The 23,571-nt window shown below is 51.8% G+C and overlaps 2 protein-coding genes and 1 long non-coding RNA gene across 3 annotated transcripts; 1 reads left to right on the top strand and 2 right to left on the bottom strand.

Annotated features, from left to right (window-relative positions):
- The first annotated feature begins 6 nt into the window (after positions 1–6).
- On the top strand, positions 7–4,940 carry CDC20 (cell division cycle 20). The gene is made up of 10 exons (XM_026853365.1): positions 7–75; positions 650–795; positions 1,505–1,601; positions 2,116–2,244; positions 2,581–2,777; positions 3,134–3,228; positions 3,579–3,810; positions 3,922–4,047; positions 4,210–4,327; positions 4,669–4,940. The coding sequence occupies exons 1-10, from the start codon at positions 21–23 to the stop codon at positions 4,845–4,847; spliced, it is 1,374 nt and encodes a 457-aa protein (XP_026709166.1). The 5' UTR covers positions 7–20; the 3' UTR covers positions 4,848–4,940.
- ELOVL1 (ELOVL fatty acid elongase 1) lies at positions 4,934–15,764 on the bottom strand. The gene is made up of 9 exons (XM_026853366.1): positions 15,466–15,764; positions 12,184–12,245; positions 11,597–11,787; positions 11,353–11,433; positions 11,089–11,145; positions 10,648–10,753; positions 10,350–10,486; positions 5,956–9,929; positions 4,934–5,902 (listed from the first exon to the last, which is right to left on the bottom strand). The coding sequence occupies exons 2-8, from the start codon at positions 12,227–12,229 to the stop codon at positions 9,675–9,677; spliced, it is 873 nt and encodes a 290-aa protein (XP_026709167.1). The 5' UTR covers positions 12,230–12,245; positions 15,466–15,764; the 3' UTR covers positions 4,934–5,902; positions 5,956–9,674.
- On the bottom strand, positions 4,934–22,689 carry LOC113482594. The gene is made up of 3 exons (XR_003398872.1): positions 22,675–22,689; positions 21,611–21,615; positions 4,934–5,421 (listed from the first exon to the last, which is right to left on the bottom strand). It is a non-coding gene; the product is annotated as an uncharacterized LOC113482594 (long non-coding RNA).
- Between the last annotated feature and the right edge of the window lie 882 nt (positions 22,690–23,571).

The following is a 23,571-nucleotide window of genomic DNA, read 5'->3' as shown; positions in this document are numbered from 1 at the left end:
CCGCCGCCGGCCTGTCGCCCATGAAGCCCATGAATCGCTCCCACAGCTTCAGCAAGACGCCGTCCAGGACACCCGGTGAGCGGCGGCGGCGACCAGCGGCAACAGGTTGGGTGGGGGAGTGTCGCTTGGGCTGCTTACCTGGGGCTGCGGGGACTCCGTGCTAGGCTGCCCGAGCCGGCATGCTGGTCGGGCGGGAGGCGGTGGGCTACACTGCCTGGCTCCTGGAAGTCGCCCACCTTCTCCCCAGCGTGAGGGGGGCAGAGCCCCGTGCACTGGGGCTAGGTGAACTGCTGATGCCCCAGCTGAGCCGTGCTGGCACAGCCGTGTGTTGGCACAAGCGTGGGTGGGGCTGTCTGCTGAAAGCTTTACATGCTGTAACAGTATTTTTTTCATCTTCCCCTTATCTGTGAACTAGACCCAACGATCTGTCTTCTGGCAGTCCCTAACCAGAGTTTAGCGCAATGAGGGGGTGGGGTGGGGAGGGTGAAAATAAGAGTTAGTTGTGATTGAATGACATGAACTCCGTCCTGCTTGTCTGAACCTTGTCTAGTAGGTGTGATGTGGAAGAGTGCTAGGTTTGCTGTCTCTTGAAAGCTCTAATACAGGCTGCTTAATAGCTGTAAGACAATATTTATGCATGTGAATGCAGGTAAATCTGGATCCAAAATACAGAGCACCCCAACAAAGGCTGGGGGCGATCGCTACATTCCCAACCGTAGCGCTATGCAGATGGAGATGGCCAATTTCCTCCTAACCAAAGAGAATGACCCTGCTGAGGAGTCTCCTACAAAGAAGGTGAGCATGTTGCCAAGTTATGATTACTACAATGATTACTGCCAAGCAGCTAACTCTTCCTGGCCTTTTCCAGAGGCAAACTAAGTTCTATGAAGTGGGCACCTGGGGCTGACCGCCCCAGCCATCACTGCTTCCAGTACAGGCTTCAGGAGCCTGGGATGAGGTGGAAGCTATAAAGTTGCAGATGGAACAGCTGCTCTGTAGGGTTGTTTTCCCTAGGCAGAGGGAAGAGCATAGAGCAGTACGCCTCTGATTCCATTCACTCTAGCATGTGCCACTTCTGGTAGCAAAATTCAACTTTAGGCTAATGAGGCTTTAAAACATAGGAGACTAGAGACAAAGCTGTGAGCCTGTGCACAGTGAAACTGCTGGTGGTAGCTATTCTAGGACAATGTCTACATGAGGAACTATTCTGGAATGTGTACACAGTGTTCTGAAATCTGTTTATGAAGCATTTGGTCCCTTGTGGCTGTGGCTTTCCCCACTGGCAATGAGACACTGAACTTGCCACTCATCTGTATGAAAATGTGAGCAGGACAGTGTGCCGGTCTCTGAGGAAAAGCTACTTTGACCTGCCTGTCTGTAGCTGACTCCCCCAGCACAGTTGTTCACCTCCTGATTCTAGAAAGGGCCTTAGCCAGCTGCAGTTTTAAGTGCAGCATGGGCTTTGTTTCAAATGCATCTCACCAAGGGTGGTTTGTCTCTGTAGGAGCAACAGAAAGCCTGGGCAGTGAATCTGAACGGCTTTGACATAGAAGAGGCAAAGATCCTTCGCCTCACTGGAAAGCCACAGAATGCTCCGGAAGGTATGGTACAGGGCCTGCAGGAGTTGACTCAGCTGGAGAGATCTGGGCAGGGGAATAGCAACACAGAGGTCCTGCGTGTGGGCATGGGAGACATCAGCTGGCTTCTCAGAGCTCCTGTGTGCGCTGGAGTCTCCCTCCTTGGGGTTCCTGAGCTTGAGGGGCTACGTAATAACTCCAGTGAATTTAATTATAAGTGTTGAAATGACTGCCAGTTGCTCACTTGTACTGCTGGCTGCAAACCTTCCTGAGGTCTGCAAGAGCTTCCAACACTCTGCTCTGCACTTTGGAGCTTAACTTAACTAAACATAATGGGATACAGAAAACCAAGTGCTTGTTGGTTTAAATTTGTTCCTATGAATTAGGAATCAGAGCTCACCCTGGCTCAGCAGGCCACACTGCCGGTGGGGCTGGCACGTTGGGCTCTTCTCAATGTATCTCTTCTCTCACAGCTTCATTTTCCTCCTCTGGGAGGAAACAGTAACTGAGGCTAACAATTCTTTTCCTCTGCACACAGGCTATCAGAATAACCTAAAAGTGCTCTACAGTCAGAAAGGGACACCTGGATCCAGCAAGAAGAATGGCAGATACATTCCCTCAATGCCAGATCGGATCCTGGATGCACCAGAGATCCGCAACGACTATTGTAAGTAGGCTGCAATGTTGAGTGCTGGGCACTGAGATCATTCTGTGCTGGGGTGCAGTTCCCAGGACAGTGTAACAACCAGGCTGTTTCAGTATCTTACGGACCACTTCTGGAGTGTCCCTGTGTGGCCTTACAGGAACAGTGGTCTAGAGTGCTGTGTAAGCAACTTGGATCAGGGCTCCTAACTGGCCATGGTGACACCTGGAAGGCTGCCCCTTACCCACCTGTGTGCCTGTGCATGCACACCTGTGTGGGAAGAGCTGTCATCAACACTGGTGAAGGGCAGCACTTGCCAGGTAACCACAGTGTGACCTGCATTGCTCTTCCAAATTGTAGATCTGAATCTCATTGACTGGAGCTCTCAGAACTTCCTGGCAGTGGCTCTGGACAACTCTGTCTATCTGTGGAATCACGCCTCTGGGGAGATCATCCAGCTGCTGCAGATGGAGCATCCAGATGACTATGTTTCCTCTGTGTCATGGATTAAAGAAGGAAACTACCTTGCTGTTGGCACCAGTAATGCTGAGGTCCAGGTGAGTGCAGGAGTAAAACTAGAGGTGTTGTCTAGGGATTTCTGAAACCGTGGGGTCTTGGGATAAAGGCCTGGCTAGCAAAAAAAAGGGTGCGGTGCACCCTGACTTGTCCTGACTGGGGTGGGGTGGGAATGTCCCCAGCCAGTGACCAACTGCAGCACACAAGGCAGAGGTTTTGGTTTAGGGGTTTTCTGACACCTGGAGTTACCTTCTGCTCCCTAGGTATGAGAAATTTTATCTCTGCTCCCGTACTGACAAGGTTGAAAGCCAGAGCCTGTGCACCAAGGTTCCCCGGGCAAAGCAATAGGGCTAGGTTTCCTCATCCTCTGGAAAACTTAACTGCTCTGCCTCTCTAGCTATGGGATATACAGCACCAGAAACGCCTCCGAAATATGACCAGCCATTCTTCCCGTGTGGGGTCCCTCAGCTGGAACAGCTACATCCTCTCCAGGTAAAGCAGTGCGGGGAGGGCGGTGAAGGGCAGTGTCTGGCTGTTGCAGATTCCTGTCCTAGCTCTGTGAGTGGTGCAGGTTAGGGGTGGCAGAGAGGAGTTTCTGTCTTGGCTTGGGATTCTTACTCAGCCTGTTCTTGTTGGGACTGTGGGGAGAAGGCTGCTCTTCTCTCTTGCCCTTTATGCTGAAGTTGTGAAGAGCATCTGTGGCTGCTTCACTCATGCCATCAGACCAGTGATGCTGGTAACACTAGTTGAAACCCAGTGGTGGGTACAGCATCCTTGAACAAGAATGTATTTTGGTAAAAGAAAAAAGTGCCAGCTTGACCCTGTAAGCCTTCTCTCCGCAGCGGGGCACGGACTGGCCACATCCACCACCATGATGTCCGAGTGGCTGAGCATCATGTGGCCACGCTTGCTGGCCACACACAGGAGGTGTGTGGACTCAAGTGGTCTCTAGATGGCCGCTACCTAGCCAGTGGTGGCAATGACAACCTGGTGAACATCTGGCCGTGCACCCAGGGGGACAGCGGACACTTTGCTCCTCTACACACCTTCACTCAGCACCAGGGTGCTGTCAAGGTGAGCACAGGGATGCTGTGGGAATGTGCCTGCGTGCAAGGCAAACATGCAGCTCTGGCTGGGCACAGGTTGTTTCTTGCATGTCTTTTAAAATTAACCATTTTCTTTCAGGCTGTGTCATGGTGTCCCTGGCAGTCAAATGTTTTAGCCACCGGAGGTGGGACTAGTGACAGACACATCCGCATCTGGAATGTGTGTTCTGGCAGCTGCCTCAGTATTGTTGATGCCCATTCCCAGGTGAGACATGAACATCAGTGTGGAGATAAACACCTTCTGGTAGGACACCTATAGAGCTGCTGGTTCCCGAGTCCCAGAGGAAAGGAGGGGACCATGCTCATATCTGGATGGTAAACATCAGCACAAGCAGCTTGTCTTACCTGCATTACTGTCTCTTCCTAGGTCTGTTCTATCTTGTGGTCAACAAACTACAAGGAGTTCATTTCGGGCCATGGCTTTGCACAAAATCAGCTGGTTATATGGAAGTATCCAACAATGGCCAAGGTCACTGAGCTGAGAGGTAGGCTGAGCCCTTTGCCAGAGGGAGGGAGGGCTGCTAGAGGCTGAGTGCAGATATAACCCTGGGTTTGAGCATGCTTGTGGTCCAGTCTGAAGTATCACAGCTGCAGAATGGTGTCTGGGGGCATGCTGCTAGAGGGAGGCACTCCTGGGGCCTGCTGCAGAAACACCATTGCTCCAGATGCATGCCCAGGGTGTGAATTTGTGCTGCTGTGGACAGCTGTGCAAGTTGGTGGGGCTCATGGGGCATACAGGAGTAAATGTGACCATTGTGGTAGAGCCAGAGGGACCAGGGCATGTGGTGATCAGCCCAACCCTGACTGCACACCTTCTCCTCCCCAGGTCACACTGCCAGGGTCTTGAACCTGACTATGAGCCCTGATGGTGCAACAGTGGCCTCAGCAGCCGCTGATGAAACACTGCGGCTCTGGCGCTGTTTTGAGTTGGACCCCATAAAGAAGAAGGAGAAAGAGAAGGCAAACAGTGTCAAAAGCAGCATTATTCACCAGGGCATCCGATAAGCGCACGTGGCTATTCTGGGGAGGGGAAAACTTATGTTTACACACTGTACAGTATTTTAAAAGTTAATAAACTGCTTTAATTTGAATTTTTTTTTATGGAGTCTGATGGAAGAAAAGGCTGTGGCTCATAGAACCAAGCTCTTCCTCCCTGAGGTTTGGGATCTGAACAAGGGGTGGAGCTCTTGCTCTTCAGGGCTGGCTTCAGGCAGCCTGAGCCTAGCACAGCTCTGAAGTCCTGGGAGGAGGTGGCAGCTGTGCCATGGCTGTACTTCTGTGTCTGTTCCTGACTACAGGCACAGCAGCTCCACCACAGGGGGAAGCTGTAGCCAGGGTGACTTCCTAGCCCTCCATCCCTAATCAGAGTGTATCATACTGACACTTTGCAGGGCTCTAGCCCTGCAGTGGGGTTAGGGAGGAAGTACCCCTGACTTGCCTCAGCTTCCCCAGAGCAGTGAACTAGCTCCAAAGTGGCCTGGGCCTAAAGCAGTGCCCTCTGCCCAGCTCCTGCCTGCTTTGGTGCCAGCTGTGGTGGGGAGGAATAAGGCTCAACTAAAAGCACAGTGATGTCTGTGTCCTGCCTCTTGAGGTGGGCCTCTGTGGGCAATCAGCAAGCAGTGACCAGCTGTGCCAGAGCAGCCTAGGGCCTTGTTCTTGGCAGTCAGGGCTGTAGTGTCACCTGCACATAGCAGTTAGCCTTGTTCTGCTACATGCAGCCTCTGTGCTGCAGCCAGGGCTGCCTGCTCCATGCTAGAATAGCTACTTTTACAGGGAGTTTAGTACTACATTTAGAAGCCAAATGCTATTTGGAAAAAATAAGGGGGGGCATAAGCTGGAACCATACAGCTATAGTCACCCCAAAGGCCAGAAAGGGGATGGCAAGGGCATGAAGCCTGATGCAAAACAAAAGGTTGGTTTACATTGCAAAGCCAGCTTGGCTATCATGCAAGAGCCACCCAAAGCACCATCAACCCAGCACACTGCCCTCAGTTATACATCCTTCCAGCAGACCTGATCTCTGTCCACCCTCCCTGCTGAGGGGAAGCCCTGGTGCCAAGCTGAGGCTCAGGGTAGGGAAGCTGACATTTGGTAGAGGTTAATTCCCCAGCACCTGGAAAAATGCATTTCTTCCATGTTCAGTTATGCTGGTGCAAGTTGCAGAGAGCATATTTGAGCCTTCACATGAGCAAGAAAGCTGTGGCCCCAGTGGCCATGCTGCTCTGCATGTTGGAGCCATAGTGTCTGGGGTTGTGGGGCTGCACCAGACCCACCAAGCCTGTTCTTCAGTTGCACCAGCACAGCCAGGGGCTGCTGGGGACACCATGCAGCTGATTAGCACCTTGGCCTGTGCAAAGCAGCTTGACAAAGCCTGTGCCTCTCATCAGCCTGTGATTAGCTGAGGGTGGATTATTATTAACTGTTTTCACCTTCCTCTCAGCACAGTACCATGCTGTACCTGGCGCCAGGCTCCTGCTCTGCCTCCTGAGGCTTAAGCCAGCTGGAGCCTTCAAAGGTGGGCAGTGCTGCACCACCCTGTGCTGTGGGGAGGCCAGCCAGCATGCACCCTCCCACACCAGAGCAGCCCCCCACCTATTGCCACCCATAGCAGCACAGTCTCAAAAATCAGCTTACAGCAGCTGAGCCCAGCACCTTCCCAGCAGTGATGTTGGTGCATCCCCCTTTGGCCACCCAGGGAAGAGCAGGGGAGATCCAAGGAGGAAGCAGAAGCTCTCCTTCCTCTTCAGAAGCACCTCTGAGAACAGCAGCTGGATGTAATGGGGAAGGGGTCAGGAGCCCCCCACCCAAGATTAGACTCTTCACCAGAAGATTGTAGGTCCCTGCCCCACACCCCTGCATGATGCTGGGAGTTAGCACAGACTGGCCCTGTGGCCCCACAGCAGATTAACGCTTCCAGTAGCTCCTGACCCTGGAAGGCTTTACAAGCCTGAAAGCTGGTGTATTTTCTTCACTCCTGCGTAACAGCAGAGCCTGTCTTGCCTCTCTCCTTAGCACATACCCAGCCCCAGCGGCTGTGCATTTACACACCCCTTCGAAGTCCTCTAGGCATTACCAGAAGGTGATGGTATTGCATTGTCTTCCTTTGGCCCCATACTGGTCCTACTGCCCTGGAGCAATGAGGAGCAGAGGAAGGAGCTGGCCCAGGAAACGCTGCCATATAAGGTGTGAAATCGGTTCAGAACAGCAGCCCAGACTGACCCTGACAGCATATAAATTACCAAGTGCCACAGCCCATAGAAAAAGATCACAGCTAACAGGAACAATTGGAGGAAGGGAGAGTAAAGCACACGTAGGGAACAGCCTCCTTTGAAATGCCAAGCATAAGGAGTTTAAAGTATTGTTACTATTTTGGGCAAAAGAGAGGACTTTATGAAGAGCCAGAGGGGGGAGGGCAGTGAAGGGAGAAGGAGGCTAGACAGGGAATGCTCCATCTCAGCTGGACTGTCAGCCTACAGCTCCTGAAGTGATGAATTCTGAGCACTGAAATCATGTTACATGCCCCTTCAGCAGGGACCAGAACAAGCTCTCCTGCCAGTCCTTGCCCACAGAGAAGCAGCAGCAACAAGAACACTACCCAGTGCAGCAGCCAGATCCCATTTTAAGGCTTCATATGTACAAGGGCGCTGAGCCCTGTAAAACAGGGTGATGCCAACTGCAGTTTGGTATATTGGTGACACCAGTTCAGGTCACACAAAGAGGTTTTCCTACATTTCAGAGTATGGCCTTGAGATGTTGAGCAGCTTACGAAGGGTCAGCAGAGCTTTCCCCTCACACCAAGCCCTGCTCTAGGGCTTTGGTTAGACATCCACTCCCCAACCTAACCTACAGTGAAACTCAGCTTCTAGAGGTCTGCTGGTCTAATACATTCCTTCCAGCCACAAGTAGCCCAGCTGGCTACCCATCCCTCTTCCCAGGGTTGACTCAGCACCTAGGCTGGCTTCTCCACTCAGGAGGGCCCCGGTCACAAGGTGATGGGGAAGGCAGTAATTGACCCTAACAGCGCTGAAGGGAAGCCAGGCTGTCCCAGGTGGTCGGGAGATAGAGCCCAGCCAGGTAAGATGAAGTTCTGCAGCAAGAGCAAGGCAGCAGCAACATCAGCTTCCTTCTGACCGACCTGAGCTACATTCTGCACAAATCCAAGCTGCAGGGGCAATCACAGATGGCAGCAGCTTTGGCTTCAGCAGATACAGAAAGCAAGAGACTGCTGTTTCCCCATCACCCAGGTTTCCAGGGTCTCTATTCCCTGCTCTGCCACACCTCAGCTCCCCAGGATTTCTGAAAAGCAGCAGCTCCTCCTGGGCTGCTGGCCTGGGTCCCAGCCCACACCCACACTCCACCCCAGCCATTCTTTCACAGGGTGGAGCCACTTTCACAACAGGAGCCTTGACACATTTCCTGCCCTGAGCACGGATCTACCAAAGCCCTTGGAAATAATCTGCCATCTGCTTCATCAGCACACTGCTATCACCCTCTCCCCCCAACACACAAACCTGCTATGCCAGCTGCTTCTCCCAGCCCTGCCTCCAACCACACTGGGTAGGACCAAGCATCTGGAACAACTTCTGAGCACATCAAGACAGGGAAACAAGAGGGCAGAGCCATTTCTCCTTCTGTCTGTTTATTTGTGATAGAAGAGCAGCCCAATCTGACAGGGCCTGGCTCCTTCACCTCAGCCTCAAGGCCATCAGCATGGTTTTGGTTACAGTCAGAGCAGGTGATGGGTGCCAGGCCCAGGAGAGCTGCTGCACTGCCCTGCTGTAGGGCAGCATACACCTTCACCCAGGTCCAGTCAGATCCACAGAGGCAAGAGGTGCTCGCTGTTACACCACAGCAGGGCACACTACAGCCATCCTCTGCTGTGCTCCTGCTGGGCCAGTCCAGGGCTGGTCCCAAGCAGGAGAGCCCAGGAGCTGATTCTAGGGGCAATTATTGCTCAAGTCTTGAGTTTGCAGGAATGGAAGTGGTCCAAGTCAAGGCTGAGCTTGGCCTCCCCCATTCTAGAGCAAGCCTCCAGCTGCTATACAGGATCAGGCAAGTGTGGCTCAAGTGCACACAAAGCACCCAGCCTAGGCACAGAAAGGCAAGGCAACCTGGGCTCAGCACGTGGGTGAGGCATTTCAGGCTGTCACAACCCCTACTACGTACTAGGCACAGGGCACGTGTACTGTACTGGGCAGGGCTGGGCCCTCGAGCCCCATACGCGCTGCCCCTACATTCTCCACAGCCACACCTGAGCACATACACCAGGGCAGGACCCCACACCTGGACACACAGGGACCAGAAGGGACATGCAGCACTGTGGCATGGAACAAAATGGCACAAGGCATGGTAGAGCAGGAGCACTCACACTTGAGCTGGCAGCAGCAGGCAGCCAGGGACAAGTCTGCTCACCCACACAGGCTGTGATGAGACAGGGTAGAGGAGAGGGCACCAGGACAGGGACCAGTCTCTTCTTTTGGTCCTACTCAGAAGGAAATGGCCCCTAGGCAGAAGGGCCAGATGTAGGCACTTGGGGGAAGTTCCTTTGGAAACACTGGAATGGGACTGCAGCCCCACAGCTGTGAGGCAGGCAGCTGCCTCTCTGCTCAGCAACACTGAGAAACCGCACGAGCCCTTCCAGGAACTGGAGAAGTTGCCCACGGCTGCTCAGAGCAGAGGGGCTGGGCATGCAGACAGAGGACAGCAGGGCTGGGCACAGGGGTACAACAGTCTGTAGGCACTTGACTTGGCTAGTGGCACCCAGGAGCAGGGGAACAGGTCCCAGCTGCCTCTGCCCCGGGGCTCTCATTGGCTCTGGGAGGGCCTTGCCCTCTAGTTGGCTTTGACCTTGCCGTTGGTGACAGTGCCATTCTCATGGATGCTGCTACCATTGTGCTGGGCTGCTTGCTGAGCCACCCTGGGCAACCGTTTGCCCTTGGTGTAGGACTGGTACCAAAAGTTGGAGAAGAGGATGAAGAAGATGGTCCCATAAATCCAGATGAGGTGGATGAAGATAGGGAACTGGTACTGGCAGCTGGGCATGAAGTAATACTGGGAGATGTGGATGGAGACAATCACGAACTGTGCCTGGGAGTAAGGCAGAGCAGGGACAAGTTATTTGTGGGAGCAGGGTCAGGGATCCCACCAGTGACCTCCTTTCTAAACAAAACTAATAGGCTCCTTTCCCACTCTGAAGTAGAGGTCCTTAGGGTGAGGCACAGTCAGCAGCAGCTGGAAGAGGCAGACAAGTCTCTAAGCAGCATGTGCCTCTCACCCTCCCAACACCGCTGCAGCCCAGGGGCAGTAGGCTGAGCAGCACCCACACCCTAACCAGGCTGTGGAGGGCTATTAGAGGCCCACAGTACGCCAGAGCTGTTAGAAACCCAGAGTGAGGCTACAGAGGAGACAGCTACAGCTGCTGGCTGCACCTTTCATAGGTACAAGGGTTGTCCTGCCCCTCACATCAGAGGCTGAGGGCACATGCTCTGCTCCACAGCACAGACTCACCAGCTGGATGGCTGTGATGTGCTTCTTCCACCAAAGGTACTTCTGGAAGGCAGGTCCTGCTGCTGAAAGCCCATAGTAGAAGTACATGACAACATGCACCATGGAATTGATCATAGCATGGAACGAGCCCATTCCCCCTGTTGAAACAGATTTTCATTAGCATTAAGTCAATCCTCTGCAGCAATCAGTACTACAAGAAACTCATAGGAGCCCATCAGGGCCAAAAAGCCCTTCTCAGCATGCTAGGGCTAATCCCATCCTTTCCCTAAACTGTGCACCCAGAGAGTTTCTATCCTACCTGGACCAAACTTAGCTCCCCACCACCAGCTCCAAGGCAGAACTGAATGGTGAAAGAGGTGCAGAAATGTGACCTGTTCATTCTTCTTCCGTAGGACAAAGATAACCTGCAATGAGAACCCAACAGCATCAAGCATCTGCAGTCCTGAAAGCAGCTAGAACAGGCTGGGCCACTAATTCAATGTCTTATCGATACTTCACCCCCTCATCCCCTTCCAAGCTCACTGCCACCACACATTAGGTCATTCCACACCTTCCAGAGCTGTAACATGCCAAGAGCAGCCTCTGCAATAGCCCGGAGTGGCTTCCTTGGCAGTGATGCCAGACAGAAGCACTACCAGATTAGACTGGAAGGGCTGAAGAAAGCATCTAGCCCAAGTATACAAGGTCCCATCTCCCTGTCCAGCAAGCAGCAACAAGGCCTCCTCAGTAACTCACTCACCGTGTCTGTCAGTTCGATGAACTTGGAGAAGACAAAGAGCCAAGCGACACTGACCATCTGTAACAGAGCAGGTTAACATTAGAGACCCACCCCAGCCTGAACACACCCAGTGACCAAGAGTCTCCATACAGTAACCCTGGGGTGAACCCAAGAGCCAGGACTAAGTCCTCTGCCTCAGGAGAGGCAAGTAGCTACGACCTTGCTGTCCTAACAGAAGCACTAAAGGCCATCCCCATTTGTCAGAGGAGAGGGATGAGAACTCACCCTGAGGGCCTTGGGGTCCTGCGAGAAGTCCACAGGGTCACATCGCCAGGTGTACCCAGTAAGCCACCCTGCCATCAGGAACTGCAACAAGAGCACCATCAGGGTGAGGCCCAACACATCACCACTACACTTTCCAAGCCGTGCACAGAAGTGCAGAGAACAGCCTGCAAAAAGGTTCCCTATTACCCGTGCAGCCTGCATACACTGCTTTAGGTATGCCAGACTACTACAGCCTACAACTCACCTCATAGACTATGTAAAGTGAGAGTCCCACCAGAAAGAAGTTGTATAGCACCATGAACTTCTTCAGGTTTAAAGGCTTCCTGTTGGCCATTAGCCGGGGACCCAAGGATAGTACAAAGTAGACATATGCCAGAAGGATGCCCATTACAAGGAACGGGGACTGCATCAGTGGATAATCAGCGATGCGGGGGTCTGCAGAGAGAGCCACATTGCACAGCAGTTAGCATCCTCACCCCAATCTGATGCCAGAGCAGAGGCAAGAACATGGCCTGTTCTCCTGCAACAGGAGTGTAGGTAGGGGAGGGAGAACGGACACTGGTGAAGCCAGCCAGACTCAGTAAGGTACAGCCTGAAGCTACACTGCAGGGCAGCCTGGAGATCTGCCCAGGAGAGCACAAGTACCCCAAAAGGGCCTGCACAGCCACTAAGGCAAGACAGCAGCCCAAAAAAACCAGAGCTGTGTCAGGGCAGAGACAGGATGCACCTAGACCCAGGTTGCTTCATGGATGACAGATCACACCCCTGCACCTGTGGCAGTAAGGCATGCAATGCCACCTGCCCTGCAGTAGGGCAGAGCCCAGCACTCACCTGCTTTCTTCATGAAGTCCTGATACATGGTCACAATCCCCTCCATGGTGGTGGCAGTATCTGTGGGAAAAGGAAGGGCAGATCAGGCAGCTGTTTTCCCAGGAGAGCAGCCTGCAAAGCACAGCCCTGCAGATCAGCAAATTTCATGCACAGCTTCAGAGGTAGAGTCATGTGTATCTGGCCAGCATTACTCTCAGCTGATCACACACAAGCATCCAGTTTACAGCTGAGCCACATGATCCCCACTTCTCCTCACTGAGCCTGGCCCCTTCTCCCCTACTCCGCTGGGAATGCCATCGTCCACCACCAGCAGTCCTTCTAAGGCAGGATCCTAACATTTCAAGCCATCTAGGAAAGCTTCCAACCTAAGCACTGTATCTCCAGCCTCAGTCTTGCTCCTGCTATACAGGCTCAAGCATTATCATCCACAATCATGATTCCACCAGCCTTGCCACCCATACCCACCCAGCACACTGCTCTGCCTGACCCTGTTGCAACATCTCCAAGGGAGAAGCAGAGCTGGCCCACACTCTACAGAGCAGTGCTTTTATGAGCTGCTTTGGGCTCCTGCCCACTGATCCCTGCCAGAGAACCAACAGCATCACTGGCAGACCTACTGCATGGGGAAGGAAAGCCATCGGTTCAGAAACAGTTTCTGCCATTAGAGTTCCTCGTTTCACATCCTTGCACAAAACCTTTCTGACAAGAACTACCACCCCATAAGCCAGCACCTCAGAAACTAGGTGCATCCTGCTTGGCAATGACATTTCCACTCCCCTTCCAGACAGCAGACAGTATCCCCAGGTAGTAGAGAAAGCTGCAGGAGAAGGATATAAAGCTGCAGGGAGAAAGACAGGGAGAAGGAGAAGGACTCCCCACACTTGCTCAGACTCAGTATGAGCACACACCAGACAGCAATCCAGACAGATGCTCTCCAGAATAGCAGGAAGGGCCCAGGCTCTTGCTGCTGCAGACAAGTTTGAAACATCCTCACCCAGCCCCCTGTGCTCCCCAACCTCTCCCCAGCCCACAAGACACCAGAGCAGCAGGAAGAAAGGCAGAGCACAGGCCCAGCCTCATCTGACTCACCCACCTGCGAGGGAGGCATTCCTTGTAGCTTCTACTAGACACTCCACCTACGAATCCCTCCACAAAGGTGCACATGAATCGCTGCCCACGCACAGGCCTGGGGAAACAGGTCCCCAGCCCAGTCTCCCCAGGAGGTTTATTGCTGCTGCCACCAGGAAGCACACAGCCTCTCCCAGACCAGCAGCCAGGAGGCTGAAGTCAAAGTAACCTTCCCAGTAAGGTCCCAGCTGAGAGTATCCAGCAGCTACTGTCTCCTCAAGCCCTCACCAGGCAGCATCAGCATTGCTCCTTCAGCTTCGCTGGATGAGAAAGAGCTCAAAGTCCCCTTTGCTCTAGCTGGGAGGCAGGCAGGACAGCAGCAGACACTACCTATGCAGTGCTACCAAGGCTTGGGTGGCGGCAATCTTCACAGGGGCCTGGCACACACCATGCTGGCTCACCAGTCTCTGCAAATCACTGTTACTGCACAGTGCTGGCTCTGTGCCTGCCCAGTCATACTGTCTGTGTCCTCCAAAGTGTGGAGTGCCACCCGACCTCTTTGCAACAGTAGTAGGGTGGAACAGGTCTCCCCCTTCACCCCCACTCCACAAAGTAGCCATTTCTCCAAGCAAGGCTCCAGAGCAGCCTGCACAACCATGCACCCCAAGGACAGAGACCAGAAGTTTTTCTGTGCTTCAGCAAGCACAGAAGGTGGTTCCTCATGCCACCTCAGAGGCAGCTGCCGTAATAGGCTAAAGCCCCCTTAGGAATGATCCCCACACCCCAGGAGCACCAGCATCAGAAGAGATGCTCACCTTCCCAACCCAAGGTTTCAGAAGGTTTAATGGAAAACAATACTCACTTGTATCACGGTGATACTACAAGCAATATTTAAGGTCCTGAGCACTGCCAAGATTATCCACTCTCCACATGTAGCAGAGGCCAGAAAAGTGTAGCAGGAACTACAGCATCCTTGAGAGCTACTCAAGGCTCCAGCTGTGGGAAATGCAAGTCCTGAAAGGTGCTGAGTTTTATGTTGCTTTAATGGTTAAGAGCAAGCTCTAAACTTGTCTGTCTCGTTTCAGCTTTCAACCACTACATCCAGCTACACCTTTATTTGCTAGATTGAGGAGCCCTCAAGAGTTAGTTCCCAGTACAGGTACCTGACTATTTAAGCTCTATGTTTATCTTATCAAGCTGAATGAGTCAGCCTTACTACAGGTCCAGGGCAGAGACAAAACTCCTGCAGAGTACTTGCCTATTTTGGGCAGACTAGGATGAGAAGATAGTATCAGTTGACCACAAACTCAGAGCTATATCTCACACTTCAGAAAAACACCTGAGCTCAGACACTACAGATTACTTTACTGACCCTGCTGCCAGCAAGGCTCCAGCACCACTGGCCAACTAGGACTCCAGTTCCAGCAATTTGGGGTCCCAAAACACTGGAGACTCAGGTGAGAAGACCCACACTGCAGTTTTGCCCTGACAGACCTGCTGAAGGCTGCACAGACCACACAGCAGACAAGGGTCATCCTGGCAGCAGGCCTGAACCCAGACAACTATTCCCCCAAGCAGTGGGAAAAGCACATTTCAGCCCAGCACAGAAATCCCCACCAGTGTGAACAGCAACAAGTCCCTCTTCTTACTGATGTATCTTGTGAAGCACCTCCAGCACTCCTACAGCCAAACATCCCACAGGGAGACAGGAGGCACGGAACTTGTCCTGAACTTGGGCTCTGGGCAAGCACCAGGACTTCTACCAGGGCAGAATTAGCAGGATTATGCTACAGGCCCTTATGAAGAGGACCTATGCATTTTTCACAGCTTCCCTAGGCAGAACAACATCCTGCTGCACTCAGCTAACAGAGCAAGCACATCTCACAGGAAGCCCTGAGGTCTTCAGGTGTTTGCAAGACCTGGTATCCACACTGGCATGCTCCATGATCCTGCATTAGACAGAGACTGAAGGACACCCTGCTCAATGAGCAGATGCAGGTATGTCTCCCCATCCTGTCTCCCAAGGGGCAGCCACTGGCCTTGGAGCATTGGCAGTTGAGCTGCCAAGGGGAGTTGTGGAGCAGGCCCAAGCATTACCATCACTAAGCAGGAGGATGCAAAGTGCACTGGCCTGCCTGACTTCATGCCAGCCTTTCTGCTGCAGGCAGGGTTTTCCCAGTACAGAGCAGCAAGTGTCTGAGAACCTGGACTCACCTCTGCCACTTCCTCTCAGCAGAACACCAGCACTTGATGTCCCTCTGCACTTTGAGGGGTTCACCACCCAGCCAGTCATCTGCTCTGACTGCCCTCCATGCTACACTGCAGGTGTTCACAGCTCAGTGGTTGGTACCTGTTCTCTCTGCACAAGGGAGATGCTAACTCTCCTTTGACTACTCCTGGATCCTGATCCTCTTCAGCAAGGAGCTGGGAGGAGATAGGGAACCCAAAGCTGAGCTTTGAACAGCTGAAAAGAAATTATGCAAACAGGTCCAAGAATCCCAAAGCACTGGGAACCCCACTGCTCTTATAAAGAGGTCAGGTGGCACTCCCCACTTTGGAGGAGCCCAAACACACCCTGCACAATGCCTAGAGACCTTGCAACACATCTCCTTTCACCTCTCACCAACAGAGTGTCACTTCCCCATCTCAGAGAGAAAGTTCTCACTACGTGCAAACCAGATTATCATGCCTCATTCTGCCCTAGTAACCAACATCAAGGATTAGATATTTGCTTACGCCAAGCAATGTACACTGCATATTTCCAACAAGCTATACAGTATAATTAGTGCAACTTCAGCAAGAATAGCAAGGCCCTTTATAACCAGCCCCAGCAGCCCATAGCATTGTGAACCGTGACACTGACAGAGACTAGAGCTCAATGCAGTTTTGTTAACAGCCTCACAGAGTACATCTCTCCCACAGAAACCGTCTGCAAGCGACAGACAGCTCCAGCCATCCAACACCCAACACTCCTACTCCATCAGCATTTGAGTCAGAAATCAGTTCTGTAATAAGTGTGAAAGCAAGCCACCCTAATCTTCCCACTTGTTTAATTACAGGCAGCACCAATACATGCTGGTATGTGGCCACAGAGCTGCTACCCCAGGGATAGCTGGCACAGGGCCCTTGCTGAACTGGCTAAAGCAGGCCTGGCCCCTGGGATGCTACCAGGGGATTAACAGCCCTCAAAGGTCAGGAGATAACCAGTTGGCCAGATATCAAACTAACCCACATCCCTGACCTACAAGCTGGCAGCAAGGCCTGCTGCAGCTCTGAGATCCACAGCCTCTCAGAAAGGGGCATTTTCCTCCCTCAGCTCCTGCCCAGCTTCTTGGAGCTTCAGAAAGTCACTGTGGTGTCCAGCAAGGCCTGCATGCAGCTCCATGCACCCAGGGAGTACATTTCCCAGCAGAGCTACAGGGATCTGTGGTTCTGAAGCATCTGCAAGGAGCAGGTGCCACTGCAGAAGAGTGGGACTGACTAACCCACAGTCTGGTGGACCCAGACCAGGCACAGCACACACTGAGGCTGGCACCTCAAACCATCACCAAGAACCATCAGTCACAGCACCAAGAGAAGCTTTTCTGAGCTTATGTACAAGTGAATCCAGCAAGATGAGGAACACAAAAAACATGTCTGCCCTGAAAACACAAGATGGAGAAGGAGCCTGGCCATTCCTAAGCAGCAAAACCCTGTTCTTTATCAAGTCTGCAGTGGGACCACTCTAAGTCTAAAGTTAGTGAGTGAAGCACAGCTGGATCTGAATCTCCTCCTTCTGCCACTCTGTGTCCAGGTGAAAGGGAGAGAGGCCTGTAACCAAAGAGTGCATGCTTGCTTCACCCAGCATCTCAGGACACCAGCTCAAGCACATGTACCAAGCACTCAACAGGAGAGTGTATTCAAGTACACCTGCATTACTGCTAATGGTTCAGCCATCTGACTGAAGACTCAGTTAAGGCACTGTTGTCCACATGCTACTGAAGTCACGTTTTTCCCCTCAAAAGAAGTCACAGCCTAAACAGATGCCTGTGCACCAGCTCATCAGGCACAGAAGACCAGCCTGGCAGGCGGGCTGCTATGTTTTAAGCATGAAAAGTCCTACCAGGGAAGTAGCTCTCCTAGCCTGGCACCTTGGCTCTGAGGATTCAGGACAGACTCTGATTGATCAGAGTTTGAGAACAACCAGTCCCAGAACTCTCAGCCTACCACACAACTACAAAGTCTACAAGGAAACTTCATGCTAACACTACCAGAAAAGTTTTCCTACTTGAATCACATCCATTTGTCACTTCCTCTGGCTCAGCTACTTCATTCTGAGTGTCAAAGGACATGGCTAACAGCCTGGTACCATATGCTCTGCATTAGCACAGTTTGAAGTCACTATAGGAGGACTGTTCCCAGAAAAGGGATGCAAACTCTCAATCTCATGATATGTGACAGCTTTTGCAAGAGCTGGAGCCAGTGTGCCTCCCGGACCAAGTGGCAGGAAGTGACCTGTCTGAAGTTGAAGAGTTTCCCCATCAACACCAAATGTGTGTTAATACCCCACCTCTCACACGGTGGCTGTAAAACCCTGAGGCCTTTGGATAGCATCCTACAAACAGAGATTAAGCTTTCCCAGTCCCATGCTTACTGGAAGCAGGGAGAGCAAGAGGACACTCCCAAGTTAGCAGGCAAACTCCAGAGCCCAGGCAGTCAACGTGGCACCTCACAAGCTTTCAGAGGAAGAAGCAAGCCCAATGCAATAGGGTACTAGTAACCTTGTACAAAAAACAAGGCAGGTAACCAGACTTCAAGGTCCCACAAGAACATACATTGCAGTAAAAGGTCTATATACACAGCACACAGTGGTTTTTTTCAGGGACAGCACCTCCCCAAACTGCTTAGGCAAGCTGTTAGAGTAGGCTAACTCCTTATCACACTCAACACTGGTGGCTGCATATTCAGGGTACTGATATCGGTACAGATGAGAACAGTCAGGGAAAAAGGCAACATTAGGCAGAAAATCTGACACAGCAGTGTCAGACTCCTACTACAAAGGACTAAAGTGAAGGAAGAAAAGAGGATGAGATACCTAAAGAAGTGGTAAATAAGATATTTTCTTTCCAAGCTAACCACACTGAGCTGCATCCACTCCCCTGTGCAGCACCAGGTGAGGCGGAAAGGAGAGGGAAATGGCTGGGCTCACTCTGAAGTGATGCCACCCAGCAGCCCCCCAGGGTGCACTGGAGACCACACTTGGGAAGGACAAAACTAGGCAGGTGAGAGAGGAGGGCAGGGCTAGACTGAGCAAGGCCAACTCCTCTGAAATCTGCTTTTAGAAATAAGTCAAGCCTCCTAAAACCCTCTAGCAGAGAAACACAGAGCACCCCTATCTGGAGGTGGGACAGACTGTACCAGAGCATTCATCTCTGTGGTTTTTAATCATCATGCAAGTGCCTCACTACAAGGCTTCACCTCTGTTCTGAAAGCAGTGTCTGTAATCATTACACAGTAATGATTACTGTGCTCTGTCCCATACAGGCCTGTGCATTAATTGGACAGGCACGCCAAGACAAGATGGACATTAGAAGTCTACAAAGCAAGATGCAGAAAGGAAAGACTCATAGAATCCCACCAACAGCTCTACCTGGACTATTCAAGAAGCCCAAAGTGTAAACCCAGAGCCACATCTCATTGAGACAAGGGGTCACTGCCTAGAACTCACCATGACATGAGCTTTGTGCCCCCCTACCCTCCACACCAAGTCACATAACCACCTTCTAACAAGGGAAAGGGATGTTCTCTGACAGTGCTAGAGATGTCAGACTCCAGCAGCACAGTATATGCACCACAGATTCCAACAGGCATAAGGCTTAATAGATACCACCTTTAACAGGGTTCACAGCCCTCTATGCACAAAAGAAGCATCAGGCCTGATTATCTCCACACAGGTGTAGATGGATCACAGAAAGCCAGGGCTGTTGCTCCTACTGCTGGTCCTGTACAGACAGGGAAAGGCTCTTAAAGTTAAGCAGAAGCAGCAAGATATAAATCTGCATGTATACAGAGCAAATCTATTAACAAACCATGAGAACAAGCTAGCTGATCTGATCCACAGAGTAAGAGCACTCCTTGCAGTAAAGCTAGAGAACCTGCTACCACAGTGACAGCTTACCACCCTGATCCATCCCACAGGGAATAATCAACCAGAAATTAAATACCCTGTGAGACACTAAAGCAAAACAAGAACCATCAGCCCAGTTACCACCTCCACCATGCAACTAAAGTCTCAGATAGCTTGAAGATACAGGCCTGCTGATTGGGAGCTGGCTGTGGCAGCTGCAACTTGTCATCTCTGAGCAACAGCAGCCCCACAACTCCTGCAAGGAAGAGCTCTGGCTCCTGGGGACCAGCTCCTCCCTGCAGCAGCCCAGGCTGCCTCACCTGTTTGACTGGCAAGAACCAGACTTTCCAGCACAAGTATTCCCACCATCTGACAGCTAGTAGGGCACACACTAGCACAAATCCAATACAAAAGCACAGAAACACAGATCTCTTGGGCCATCACAGGCACCACTCCCAATATCTCCTGTAAGCTTCTTCCTGAAGGAAGGATCTCAGCCTGAGTGTTGACTGTGCTGTAACCCCAGAAGGAAAGGGGAAAATGTTCACCCACAACCTTCAAGGACAGCACCAAGCAATGCACCTACTTCTGATGCCAGGTTCAGAGCTTCTTGGAGATGTAGAGCTTGTCTCCACCAGAAGAGAACGGAGACACTAAGCACCTCGGATAATCTCACTTATTTTCACCTCCAAAACATGGTGTGAGACAGCTCTAGGTCAGAGTAAGTTTTTATCACCCTAGCCTCAGTTTTAACTTTACTTTCTCCCTTACTACATTTCTGCCTTGGAGGACCATATAACCCCCCCCCATCTAACAGGCTTTTAGAAAAGAGAGCCAAGAATACAACACGGAGCAGAACTACAGAGGCCCAGGCTGTGTGGGTGGCATGGCTCAAGCCCCACAGTGAGATGCAGCAAGTAGATGCTACAACAGCTGGCATCACGCTACTTATCACAGGAACAAGCTGTCAGGGGCAGCTCACACAAGCTAGAGGGGTTTCCTAGGAAAGAGATAAGACACAGCAGTCTCAGTCAAGCCCCAAGGGCTCAGCCAACTGACTCTAAACCATCCTCAAGAAGCTGCCCAGCAGGTCTGGGGGGAAGGTCAGCTCCATCCAGCTAGGAATCTGCCCTGGCTGCATTCTGGCAGAAGAGAAGGTGGTCAATTTGGGGCAGCACAGCAGTATGGATACACTGCTGCACTGCCAGTCCTGGCCTCTGAGAGGGGAAGAGATGCTCTGAGGGAATGTGCTAGCAGGGAAAGCACCCAGTGTTATCCCACACTGCCCACCAAGCATAGGAAGGGGTATTTGCCCCATTTCTTCCTGCCCTTAGGACTCCAGAACCAAGGTGGTCAGTTACAGGGAAACCACCTGACAGCCCACCTACAGGAAGCAGCCTGGACACCAAGGCATACAGCCTGCCACCCCCAAAGCCTCCCCCCCCTTCCTGTCGCAATGCCTTTGTATTTATGCTGTCTCATTTAGCCTGTTACAGAGATAAAAAGCAGCTTTCCCAACTGCCCCTTCATTACAACAGAGGAAAAGGCCCACATGAGAGACCTATAGACCAAGTCCTGCACGGCCTGTGGAAGGTCATATGAGCACTTGGCCATGATTATTAAGCCTGCAGTTGCCCAGCATGTGCAGACCCCTGTGCATGACCACACACCAGCCTGAGGTGAGCATGCAGCCAGGCTACTGCTGCCACCAGGAGGGTGACAGTGACCCCCTCCTCCTCCCACCGGCGTTCCAGAACAAGGGCCAGAGGGAGGCCAAGCACCTACACCAGCCAGCACTCAGCCCTTAAGGGCGGAGCTCTCCCCCTGAGGCCAATCGGCGCTGGCGCCGCGGCCCGCCCATTCCGTAGCCACGCCCACTCCGGCAGCGCCTGAGGGGCCGGGGCCGCGTAGCTCCGTGACACCGTGGGGCGGTGGGTGCTGGGCTTTGGGGCGGGTTTAGAAGGGAGGCCGAGGGGGTGGAGGGGCAGGAACAGGAGGGAAAAGATGGAAGGTTGCTGGGAAGAGGCTGAGGGTTTGGGCAGGGTCTGGGTGGAGTGTGGAGGGTCGGTGGTGAGGGCATCGAGGGACCCTGCATGGCAGGAAGAGGGCCCTGGCATCGCGGTCACACCGACCTCCGCTTCCTCTGGTGCTCGTGAGGAGGACCCGGTCCTGTCGCAGTCCAGTGCCATCTTGACATCTATTTCAAATGGGAGTCCAGGTCCTGTGGGTTCCTGCAGGGTGGCCGTGGCCCACCCCAGCTGCACAATGGGCAGAGGCCAGGCAAAGCCTGGGTCATCGTCTGCAGCCAAGGCACAGCATCCTGGTCACTCACGGGTGGTGGCACACGCACCTTCACGAGAGCTCAGTGTCAGCGGGAGGCCCTCAGCTTGGATGGTTTAAGGCGGACTCTTCCAGTCTTACACTTTTAGGAAACAACCAACTACAGATCAGTAAAGAAGCGGCACATGTGCTCATTTGTTTCCCAGTGACACCACAACAGCTACCACGAGCATTTGGAAATGCAGGACAGAAGGACACCACAGAGACGTTAAGTCTGACTGCGTGCTGTTTTCGGCACCACTTCATCCTGTGTTGTCTTCACAGACTTATCAAGCTTCATCTTAAAAAAGTGGCTGGGCTTTGTCTCGTGCTCGTCTGATCTGAAGGCAATTTCTGAGTTCACTATTCTAATTGTTAGGAATCATCTCCTCATTTCCAGCTTAATTTGATGCACAGACAGTTAATATCCATTTGTTCTTGTGCCAATGCTGTCCTTTATCTCACATAGGTCCTTGCCTTGGTATTTATGCTCCAATGTATTTGTAGACAGCAATCATCTTCCTCTCACCCATTACATGGAAGACTAAACAAGTTTTTCCAGTGTTTTCTTACTACCCAGCCTGTCCCTGCACCTAATTCCATGGTAACTCTTCTGGCTGTGCTGCTGTTCAAATTCCCTCTCCTGAAGATGGGTGATCAGATTTTGTGCTCACCTGGTGAGAATTCCCCATCTGGATACAGCCAGGGCTGCCTTTGCCCTTCTCAGTCCCTTTTGCAGTGACAGCTCAGAGTCACCCTGTGGCTGGTTATTCCTGTAACTTTTCTTCAGGTGCGTGCAGCTCACAAAGTCCCTAGAATGAAGAACTGCACTCCTAGTGACTGTCATGCCTTTTTTTGGTGGTACAGCATTCCTTTACTTTCCCCTACAGTGCCAATGCACCACAACATTCTGATTTCATCAGATTACACCCAATATTTGTGCCAGTCCTTATCAAAATCAATTTATACAAATATCCACAAAGTACCTCAGTAGTAACCTTCTGCGTGTCCTGATACGCTCCTTTTCACCAGGCTCTGCTTTCATCTTGACCTTAACCACTCCTTCCCACATGAAATTCCTGTGCTTGTTTCTGGCACAACATCTACCAAGGTTCCCAATTGGTCCCAAGGTTCCCAACTGCTTCCCTGGACTACACACAGGGCCTATAGATTTACAGAAAGGGTTTTTAACTATCATCAGGTTAGTCAGACATAATAGACTATATTTTATCCCACTTCCAATTTCCTGTCCATGTGCTACATTACTCTTTAACTGAATACTATTAACATCAGACTGACAGGCCTGCAGCTGTTTGGATCGCTCTTTCTCCTTTGTTAAGTATAGGCATTAGTCTTGTTTGCTATTCTTCTTTTTTGTCTTCCTTTTATTTTGTACCATTACTCTATTTTTAGTTGATTCGTGGTCCAATTCAGTTGCTATGTTGTTTGTCATGAAATGAGAGGTCACTAGTGGATTCCTTCACACTCCCTACTAGATATTTTCCACCTTGTATTCCACATCTCATAGCTTTATCCAAGCATTCTTTCTGTCCTCTGGATCCACCCTTGCTGGCAGGTTTGTCAGCTCTAACAGTGAGCCCCAAATTGCACAGCCCAGCCTCTTCCTGCTATTGGAATAAATTTCCAGGTCACTCTCTTTTCTTCTGCTCTGAATGCAATTGTTTTTTCTCTCTCTTAGCCCTGCACTCTACTTCCCTATTGTGTCTGCTGTCTTCACCATTACTCCTGTGTGGTATTTGCTCTTTAGTTTTCACTTGCTACCGCATCTTTCTGTGTCTCTCCTTAATTCTCCAACACGTCAAATATATTTTCCTGTTTCTCCTCTATTAATTGTTTTTTTCTTTTCACACTCACTTGCCTTGATGGGTTATGTT

Source organism: Athene cunicularia (genome assembly GCF_003259725.1).
Source record: "Athene cunicularia isolate RWA chromosome 8 unlocalized genomic scaffold, athCun1 chr8_part1, whole genome shotgun sequence".
NCBI classification, from domain to species: domain Eukaryota; kingdom Metazoa; phylum Chordata; class Aves; order Strigiformes; family Strigidae; genus Athene; species Athene cunicularia.
Note: the sequence above shows the minus strand (reverse complement) of the source record. Positions and strands in the feature narration are given on the sequence as shown.

What these genes read in the sequence shown, in the direction of transcription:
- ELOVL1 (XM_026853366.1), bottom strand. Translation starts at nt 12,229, where the DNA reads ATGGAGGGGATTGTGACCATGTATCAGGACTTCATGAAGAAAGCAG. An exon ending in GGACTTCATGAAGAAAGCAG is followed by an intron (nt 11,788 to 12,183) that starts GTGAGTGCTGGG and finishes CTCTCTCTGCAG; the next exon opens with ACCCCCGCATCGCTGATTAT. An exon ending in AGGACCCCAAGGCCCTCAGG is followed by an intron (nt 11,146 to 11,352) that starts GTGAGTTCTCAT and finishes GCTCTGTTACAG; the next exon opens with ATGGTCAGTGTCGCTTGGCT.
- CDC20 (XM_026853365.1), top strand. Translation starts at nt 21, where the DNA reads ATGAAGCCCATGAATCGCTCCCACAGCTTCAGCAAGACGCCGTCCAGG. An exon ending in AGGAGTCTCCTACAAAGAAG is followed by an intron (nt 796 to 1,504) that starts GTGAGCATGTTG and finishes TTGTCTCTGTAG; the next exon opens with GAGCAACAGAAAGCCTGGGC. An exon ending in AGAGATCCGCAACGACTATT is followed by an intron (nt 2,245 to 2,580) that starts GTAAGTAGGCTG and finishes TCCAAATTGTAG; the next exon opens with ATCTGAATCTCATTGACTGG.